Below are 10088 nucleotides of genomic sequence, written 5' to 3' on the forward strand. Positions count from 1 at the left end.
ACACCCACTACTTCCTAAAGAGTATACCGGTGATAAGTGCTACCACAGAGACTGGACGAGGTGAGCGATGAGCTGAGCGTGTCATGACAAAGCTAACGCATGAAAGAGTGAGCAGCGGCAAGTACTAATGGGAGTTAAGGGACTGTGTGTAGGGGAGGCATGTCTGTGTGGGGAGAGACCGGTAAGGATGCTATGTGATGACAGATAGGCGCAACTTTTACCATTCTCATTTCTTTTTCCCCAGAGCTGTCCTTCCCCAGCACGGCGAACGTCTTCTACGCCATGAACTCTACCAGCAGAGACTTCCTACTACGCCGCAAGGGTCAGACAGCTCCCACTGAGGCACCTCATCGCCACCGGAATGAACTCAGCGCCACCTTCCCCAAAATCAAATCTAAGGGGATGCGCATTGCTCGGGGACTGTTCTGATCTCATGATGTTGAGTTAATAAGTAGCGACATCGCTCTAAGGCTTGAGCATCAAAGAAACTGGAGGACATCGCTGAGTCCTTACTAGGCATCCAGGTGTCGGGCCACAACACCGTGCGGCGTCTTGGTGCAACACCGGAGAATCCGGATAACATCTCACTCTGTTCTAAAGAGCATCTTGCTGCAGCCTAGGTCGAGAATCAGGGACCTCTGTGCTTCTGAAGAGCATCTGGCAACCACTGAAGGAACCTCAACGACCAAAGAAGGTATTTCACTCCTTCCAAACAGAGGGCTCAGGAACCAGTGGACAATCTGTGGGCATCTTACAGTGGAAACACAACCCATTCAGGATGTCTTGTGATGTGAGTGAAACCCAAGGTCTGCTTGTGAGGACGTCTCATTACAGAGAGACCAGATATCTCTAAAGCCAGGATCTCCTGCAGGAGCAAATCTATCACCCGAGAACCAGGTCTACCAAACACTACAGACAAGTATGTTGCAGGACATTGTACATATCCTCTGCTGTGGGAGTCATGCGGCAATGCAGTGAGCTGCTAAGTGTCATCACCAGGACAACCTGTCAATCTCAGGAGCACCAGAAATAACTGGTTAGAAACTCTTTGGAAGTCTGACTGATTACCTCGTCTATGTCGAGACTGTGAGGAGATCTCACTTGGGCGCATGCTATCCAGGTCCACCAAGCTGGGTCTTTGGAAGGAGCGGCACAACGGTCTCTGCATGGTGAGGCGGGTCTGCCCCTACTCTGGAGTGTGGTTACAATCTTAGAAGACAAGATTTGGTTTGCACTAAGTTCTAACAGTGGTTGAACTCATACCTTTAGATTGATGCTTTAGCAAACATGCTGGACTGCCTAGCAGAGGAGAAGACAGGTTCCCAGAAGAGGATCTACTCCATATCCCTGTGCAGTGGGAAATCTGTGAGTGGTCTGGCCCAGACTCAGAGTGCCAAGATATTTGATCAGAGGTAATCAAAGAGTGCCCCCTTAAAACATCATATGAGAGAGGTCAGACAGAGACTCTCAGTAATCTTAAATGCTTCCTGTGAGGAGCAGAGGTGGACAGACTGGAACGCGAGACAACAGGTGTGTACAGAAGGTTTGACTCGCTGGGGGTAGAATGGACATGACTGACCGAGTATCTGTAGAGGCCAAGGCAGTCACTAACCCTGCTTCTTACCCTGATCAATGAATCTTACCTCAGAGATGATGGTCACTCGCCCGCTTAACCCGTTATACATTCCAAGAGCAATCATCTCTCTCTCGAAAGACTGCTATGGGTCACATAATTCCGGGGGTATAGCTTAGTCAGTAAGATTGGGGGGTGTAAGCTTCAAATTTACTGACAATCATGCTGGAACTTAATGTTAAAATACATTAAACAACAAACAGGACCCATGAGAGGAGCTTAAGAGGCAGGGGAAAGGGGGAGGAATGCTGATTGGTAGGAGTGCCAAGTAAGAGAAATTCAATATTTTGTAAAATAATGAACATTTTTAGGGTTTTCAAACAGAAATGAGACTGTGTGTTTTTGTCAGTGTGTGCAAGCAAAAATCCCAGGTGAAATCAGACTTACTGTGGATCTTCTCCAGGATACCCTTCCCGGTGATAATGCACTCTACAAATCAACATACCGAGACCCGCATGGAACTGAGTCGGAATGGATGAAACTTCATGGATGTCTGTGTTTGTTTAACAGGTGCAAGGCTTGAGGCCGGTTCGGGGTCTATCTAACCTGGTAAGTAGGCTACATTAACTTCATCTCATAGGTAACTGCCCTGGACCTAAGAAAGAGCTCCCACAACTCTATATTTACATTACGATGAACTCCTCTAACAGGTGACTGGCTGGAGACTGGGGATGTCGCGATAAATTCATCTGAGTGGGGGCAGTCTGGAGAGTAAGACATGACTCTGGTTTCCATCTACACCGCACTGCATCGTCGTGACAGAGACAGACTCCGGGCATGTACTGGAGCTCCAGAAATGTTTATCATTGCAAAGCGGGGTCTTTCACCTTGGAACGGACTTGGGACCGGGTTGTGGCTCTTTTTACCCTCTGCCACCTGTTGGACGTCGACCAAAAGAGCAGCAGCAATTCTTGCTTTTTGAGAACCAGTTTAGTATCCTGGAGTCAGATATGGAATGTGCAGCTGCTGAAACAGCTCAGCATCCTGGAGTCAGATATGGAATGTGCAGCTGCTGATACAGCTCAGCATCCTGGAGTCAGATATGGAATGTGCAGCTGCTGAAACAGCTCAGCATCCTGGAGTCAGATATGGAATGTGCAGCTGCTGAAACAGCTCAGCATCCTGGAGTCAGATATGGAATGTGCAGCTGCTGAAACAGCTCAGCATCCTGGAGTCAGATATGGAATGTGCAGCTGCTGATACTCTGGACAACTAGAACAACCTAGTGTGTTGCGAGTAATGGCTAGGATTAAGGTGCTGTTTTTTGCACACTAGTGCCTTGAACAAATGTTCAAGTACATATCAGGTATTGGAAATTGCATTTTTTTATTACTTTGTTTTTTTACTTTTCTAACTTCAATATCATGTACAGACTCTGTTGGGTGAAAGAGAATTTGTTGCTTCTAAGTGCCTTGCCACCCATTGTTTCTGATTGCTGTGAGGTCAGGGGAAGGGAACACATTCTTCCAGGTCACATGTAATTTGCATGCAGTCACTATGGAAACATGGTGTTCAATTAAGCAAAGCCTAAATTGTCACAAGAGGAATGATAACGTCTTTAAGTGTGACTCATATAGCATTAGAGCTCGCTGCGATCTGATGGCTAGAACAGTTGTTAAAGGACTCTGCTTGATTTACAGGCCTGAGGCATAGAGCGTGGACCTATAACAACCATTATAGCCAGAGACAGAAGGGCCTTAATGCTATTAGAACATTCCAACCTCGTAGGATGCAGGGGTCTAAAATAAACAGGAAGAAAAATAAAGCCAATCATTGGAGTGTTGAACTAGATGGTCAATGCAGGGTATTGCTGGCTCCCCACCACTTTGCCTTTAGTGGAGCTACCTGCAATCCAATGCTCTGTTACACAAACACAAAGCATGGCCTGCTGATGGTTACTAAGGCAGTCCAAAGCAAGCCCTTAGTAGTTACCTGCACTCTACCCAGGTAAGCCCAAACAAAGGCCTTGGTGAGTAACACAATGGGAGCGGTAAATACAAAAACCGAGTTCTGACTGAATGAGCCTGAAACAAGCATTTACACAAGCTCTGATGAAAGAAAGGTTCATAGCATGTGTTGCTGTAGATTCACAGGGTCTGCATACTCCTGGCATTTAGTGTTGGGCTCGGACGTCTGCAAGTTTTTTTTCTTTGAAGAAAGGGTTTCGAGATATGAGATGCACTATGACTCTACCCTCACGCAATGCATATGGGCACCGACTCCACCAGATTCAGAGGTATACCGACCTGGCTCAGAGACCTGACGTGTCCTCCACGTTTGCTTCGGGTTAGATTGTGTTGTTTTTTTCCACCCTCAGATTCAGATGTATAACGACCAGGCTCCAAGACCTTCAACTTTTGCTTCGGGCTCACATTGTCAAATTTGACACCTATGATCAGGAAAAGGCCTTTGTTGTCAACGCTCTTCTTGGTAACCCTCTTCAGAGACTGATGCCTGTAGAATAACTTCCAACCATCAGAGTCCCTGGCCCTCCTCAAGCCCACATGCCCCCTTGTGTTCAACGACTTCCTCTTGGAGAATGCACATAGGGTAATAGAACAGATGCCCAGTGCCCGACACTAGGGCCTATATGTATCGCAGTGTGTGGGTGCCCTTGCACCATGCAAGGGGGCACCTGGGCAACGCAACACTAAAGTCAGATTTATCAACCCACGCAAGGCCACATTGTGTAGCCGCACATGGCTAGATGCATCTGGAGTAACGCATGGCAACGATTTGCGCTGCCTTGCTTCACTCTGCCCCACAGAGGCGTGCCACAGGTGGAGCGTGGGTCTTCACTAAATCCCACAAGGTCAAGTCGATTTCTAAAGCTAGTCCTGCTAGATAGTCAAGTGCATCCCGTCTTGCTATCGTAAAGTCAAAAGAGCTCCAGGGTGCACTCAATACAAAAAAAGCTGCACCCAAGACCTTCCTTGCCAATGTCCCCAAAGGTGACATATGTAAAGAGGAAACACGGTCCACAGACATTCACCAAGCACTACTGCGAGGATATCCCAGCCCGCCAACAAGCAATCATTGGCCGAAGAGTCCCAATGACTTTATTGCAGACATCTGCATCATCCTCATGCTGGCCACCGCCCATAGGGGAGCAGTTCTTCAAACTCCAGGCAGAGCTTGTGTATGTAAAGCAACTCATGCTATGAACGGAAAATGTTACTTACTCTGTAAGCATCTGTTCATAGCATGTAGCGCTGTGGATTCACACGCACCCACCCTACTCCCTGGAAGCATATGGCCCTGCTTTCAGATCTCTTCTTTATTAATCGGCTTCCTTTCTCAAACACATTTGCACCATGCTCTCTTCAATCGCTGCGCCACACTTACTCTCATCCGCTGTGCAGAAAAACATTCTGACAAGGAGTCGGCTGAGCCCATGCGCAGGGCCTACTAAGGGTGGAATCACAGTCCCTCTTGTGACTCAAAAGACTTTCCTCAAAAGAGCCTGAAAAAGTCCAAACCCAACACTAGAAGGCAGGAGTATGCAGGGCAATGAAATCTTACAAACATGCTTTTGGGTAGGTTACTTTTTCCAGATCATGTTCCTTGAGGAAAACAGTTTTGAAGATTGGCCACTATGTAGCATTGTTTACTAACTCCATAAATGTGTGAAACTTTACTTGGAGATTTATACGCTGTAAGCATGCTCAAGAGCAGGTTTTCCGCCGAGTAAGGGCTATGATAGGATTTTGTTTGTTTTATTTCAATTTATTTAAAAGACCTATGCACCAATTAATGCTTAATGATTGTAATTAAGATTTATGTGGCAGACACATTAAGTGCACATTATACACCTTTCTCAGCAGTTCAGAGCTAAATGTAAAAAGGCAGAATGTATATTTATTTAAGAGCGGAAACTACTCGACTCTGATACTCCTTGGACGCCTTTGAATATGCTTAGAGAAGACTTCCCAAATTATCTCCACACAGAGCATGATCTGAGATTGAAGGGCAGATCATCAAGCTGAACAAAGATGCAAGAAACGTTGCTCCTTGCATAGAAAAGGGCTGGATGGGGGAAGGTGATGAGCATTCAATTTGTCTCAGGTTTCTTGAACGTTATGTTAAGATACTTTAACGGTTCCAGTCCAATAGCAATCATAAATGGGGCATTTTTTCCAGATAAGATAATCACCTTGGGCCCGATTCACAGAATGAACTGAAGACTAAATCCTAAACTTACTACTATTTGGTATTCACAGAATGCACTTACTACTTTCGGGGTTCACAGAATGAACTTACTACTTTCGGTATTCACAGAATAGACTTAAGACTACTAACTTTACGTCCGCACTCGGGCCGAAAATTCCGGCCCGGAGGCAGAGCTTCCGGCTTAAGTGCAGAGCTTGCGGCCCGGAGGCGGAGCTTGTGGCCCAGAGGTGGAGATTTCAGCCATGGCTAAATCCCCACCTCCGAGCCAAAAGCTCCGCCTCCACGCCGCAAGTTTCGCCCTCCGCACCGCAAGCTTCGCCCTCCGGGCCGCAAACTCCGCCTCAGGGCCAGAATCTCCGCCCTTAAGCCGGAAGCTCCGCCTCTGGGCCGGAAACTCCACCTCTGGGCCGGAATTTCCGGCTCGAATGCGGACGTAAAGTTAGTAGTCTTAAATCTATTCTGTGAATACCGAAAGTAGTAAATTCATTCTGTGAATCTTGAAAGTAGGAAGTTCACTCTATGAATACCAAATAGTTGTAGGTTTAGGATTTAGGGCCATATGTATCATACTATCATTTTGCGAATTCCAAATAGCGAATTTTAAGGAATCACTATTTGGAAATCGCAAAACGGTATGTATGTAAATTATCGCAGTTTTTTAGCGATTTCCAATAATTCCTTATTTGCGAATTCGCAAGTTGCGAATTCGCAAATAAGGAATACATCCCATTCACTTCTAAGGGCCTCTTGGCCCATAGAAATGAAAGGCAAAATTGTGATTAGCAATTGGCTAATCGCAAATTTTGCGAATTTTCCAGGGTGCAGGGGTGTCTCAAGAACACCCTGCTGCACCCCTGAAAATGACATGTGTGCGTATATGGCGCACATACATGCCCAAAGGGCATGTATGAGCGCCACATGGCACCTTTTGTTTTTTAAAAAAATGCTTTTTTAAAAGAATTCGCAATTTACCACCAACTACAAGTTGGTGGTAATTTGTGAAATCTTATTCCAAAATCGCAATTTTTAAATATTTCATACATATCATTTAGGAAATTGCATTTTGCGATTTCCTAAAAGCTTGTGCAATGTTAAGGAATCGCAACATTTGCGATTCCTTAACATTTGCGATGCGATAATTTCATACAGCGCATTTCACGTTTTTCTTGTCGCAAACGCTGCGAATTTCCGATTTGCAGCGTTTGCGACAAGAAAAACGCTTCATACATATGGCCCTTAGTCTTAAGTTCATTCTGTGAATCAGGCCCCCCTCATTAGGGAAAAAGTCCTTCCTCCAAAACTTTGCAAACTTTTTCTGTAAGTCTTCTAACTTTATGCAGGTTGTAAATGAAAAGTTATAGGAACTGAAAAAGGAAAAGATGGTTTCTCAGGGGGAAAAAAGTAGTAATACTTCAAAGAGGGTGGGGTGGGGTGCAGGGAGAGTACTGAAATGGCTCTCGAAGGATGTATATTCATCACACAGGCGCTCCTCTGAGCTTTAAGTGCAAGCCTCTCAATGCCGTGTAACTTTTGAAGGGAAACAGCCTTTAACATGCAGCCAGAACCATGCAGTGCCTTTACAACACAGGTACTAACTACAATGAACGCGTCGTTACCACGCGTTCCTTTACCACCCAAGTCGTATCATTGCTTTTGGGAACCCCCTGTTGGGCTGGTGTTGAATTTTAAGTCCAACACTTTCCCTACTGTTGTGCAGACTGGAGTTGGAATAGTAAATTACACAAATCCATAGTCCAGCACGTCCCTAAGGCAAGTTGTTGTAACGACTTGCGTGGTAAACGAATGCGTGGTAACAACACATTTGTTGTATTGCCTGCGGTGTAAAGACATGCCTGGTAGATGCAAGCGTGGTTCCGTCATACCACCAACCTTAAGATCTTGAATAAGTGACATTCGATTTGAAATCCTCTGGAGGCCTCATAGCTCCTTGATCGAGGAGGAAGTACATTCCCAGCTGTTTGTTGGTGGAATGATTGCTCTGAACACACCTGAACAGGCCGTATAGGATTTAAATATGCACAGTTCTGGAATTGAGGTCTCCATGCCAAAGAATGGTAGTGACTCAACACCCTGGCCCCCAATCCAGGTCAAAGATGTGTTCATGCTTGAACAGCCCCCGTCGCAGCACTCGCATGGCAAACCCTGAACTGTAATCTCCTCTGAAAACACTATAAATAAAGACACTACAAACAACCTGTGTGCATTTGTGTGAGGGAGCATTTTGATGAGATCAGAGAATGAAGTGGAGTAAAGATATTTTGTGTTGATGTCATCACTTCCACCCACAGAACCCGACTCACAAGCTAGTGGTGCCCACGTTCATCAAAGAGGGTAGAGTGGGCGCTTACTCTTGAGGCATCACTAAACCTCCCATGTAAACTGTGTTGTGGTGGCATATCAATTACTCACATCATAAAAGTGGTGGGTTTCCATTTACCCTAGGAGCACAAGACGACAATCACCCATGTGGCTTGGGAATCCTCACTTCTAAGCAGCATCCGGTACTCCACAATGACACCTCTCGACTCGGACGGAGCACATGTTCAATAAAGCATATTGGTTCATCAGTGCCACTCTTTTCTACAGCTGCACTATTGAAAGGTCTGTGAGCTTGACTCCTTGCAAAGCTAAAATAACGTAAGGATTGACCAATCCAAGTAAATTATTTGTATATCAGAATAATCAAAATGCGATTATACAACCCAGAGCAGAGGACACTCCGACATATGTTTCGCTTTTGTTTGAGTTAATTCTGTGTGTACAGCTTAGTCCAGAAATAAGCAAGACACATAGAACAAGCACTGGCGTTGCCAATAGGTCTCGCAGTAGGAAAGTTGGAGCTATTACAATTGCAAATAACAATGCCTTTTATTTTTGTTTTCATTTTAAAAACATAAAGGGCTTTGTCATTTACAAAACCAATAGCTCCAACTTTCCTACTGCGAGACCTATTGTGCACTGCACAGTGTGGGTGAAAGTGGCACTGCGTGTGTGTGTGAGTGGCTTTGAGTGAGTGGCGTTGCGTTGGTGTGAGTGGCGTTGCGTGGGTGAGTGGCGTTGCGTGTGTGAGTGGCGTTGCGTGTGTGAGTGGCGTTGCGTGTGTGAGTGGCGTTGCGTGGGTGAGTGGCGTTGCGTGGGTGAGTGGCGTTGCGTGGGTGAGTGGCGTTGCGTGTGTGTGAGTGGTGTTGCGTGTATGAGTGGCGTTGCGTGTGTGAGTGGCGTTGCTTGTGTGAGTGGTGTTGCATGTGTGAGTGGCGTTGCATGTGTAAGTGGCGTTGCATGTGTGAGTGGCGTTGCGTGTGTGAGCGGCGTTTCGTGTGTGAGCGGCGTTGCGTGTGTGAGCGGCGTTGCGTGGGTGAGCGGCGTGGCGTGGGTGAGCGGCGTGGCGTGGGTGAGCGGCGTGGCATGTGTGAGCGGCGTTGCATGTGTGAGTGGCGTTGCGTGTGTGAGTGGCGTTGCGTGGATGAGTGGCGGTGCGTGGATGAGTGGCATTGCGTGGATGAGTGGCGTTGCGTGGATGAGTGGCGTTGCGTGGATGAGTGGCGTTGCGTGGATGAGGGGTTGCGTGGATGAGTGGGGTTGCGTGGATGAGTGGCGTTGCGTGGGTGAGTTGTGTTGCGTGTGTGAGTTGTGTTGCGTGTGTGAGTGAGTGGTGTTGCTTGGGTGAGTGGCGTTGCTTGGGTGAGTGTGGCATTGCGCAGGTGATAGTGGGCTTGCGTGGGTGTGAGTGGCGTTGTGTGTCTGAAAGTGGTGCTGTGTGTGTGAAAGTGGCACTGCGTGGGTGTGAGTGGCTTTGCGTGAGTGAGTGGCGTTGCGTGGGTGAGTGTGGTGTTGCGTGGATGATAGTGGGCTTGCGTGGGTGTGAGTGGCGTTGCGTGTCTGTAAGTGTGGCTGTGTGGGTGAAAGTGGCACAGAGCCTTTGATGTGGCCTGGCGCAGGAGAAATGTTGCTGCTGCTAATTAAATATAACTAGGGTTGAAGGCATGCGGTGGAGCTGATGGCCTATTTGTGGGGCGCACATGCTTTCTGTGGATTCTGACAGTCTGGAGTGCTGACTATGCCGGCTCAGGTGTTTCCCATTGTCTTTTTTTCCGCCTGCTGGCGCAGAAAGAAGCCAAAACAGAAATAACACTTCACTTTGAATTACTGTCCCAGTCGAGATAAGCCCCGCTGCAGAGGATGTTTTCTGTAAGCCTTCCTCGCTTTTGTTGGTGCGATGTTGCCTGCCTGTACGTCGTTACGATCCACGGTACGTCTTACGTAA

The 10088-nt window shown here is 46.9% G+C and overlaps 1 protein-coding gene across 5 annotated transcripts in view; it reads left to right on the forward strand.

The window, feature by feature from the left end:
* The window catches only part of RGL2 (ral guanine nucleotide dissociation stimulator like 2), a 246205-nt gene extending 238188 nt beyond the window's left edge, over positions 1-8017 (forward strand). For 4 of the 5 annotated variants that reach the window (XM_086920620.1, XM_086920618.1, XM_086920622.1 and 1 more), the window contains exon 18: positions 245-8017. In XM_086920620.1, coding sequence (XP_086776746.1) covers positions 245-429 — 185 coding nt within the window. In that variant the 3' untranslated portion in view covers positions 430-8017. The remainder of the gene's footprint in view (positions 1-244) is intronic. The other variant, XR_015295831.1, reaches the window with a different exon arrangement.
* The last annotated feature ends 2071 nt before the right edge of the window (positions 8018-10088 follow it).

Source organism: Lissotriton vulgaris, chromosome 5, assembly GCF_964263255.1.
Source record: "Lissotriton vulgaris chromosome 5, aLisVul1.2, whole genome shotgun sequence".
NCBI classification, from domain to species: Eukaryota; Metazoa; Chordata; class Amphibia; order Caudata; family Salamandridae; genus Lissotriton; species Lissotriton vulgaris.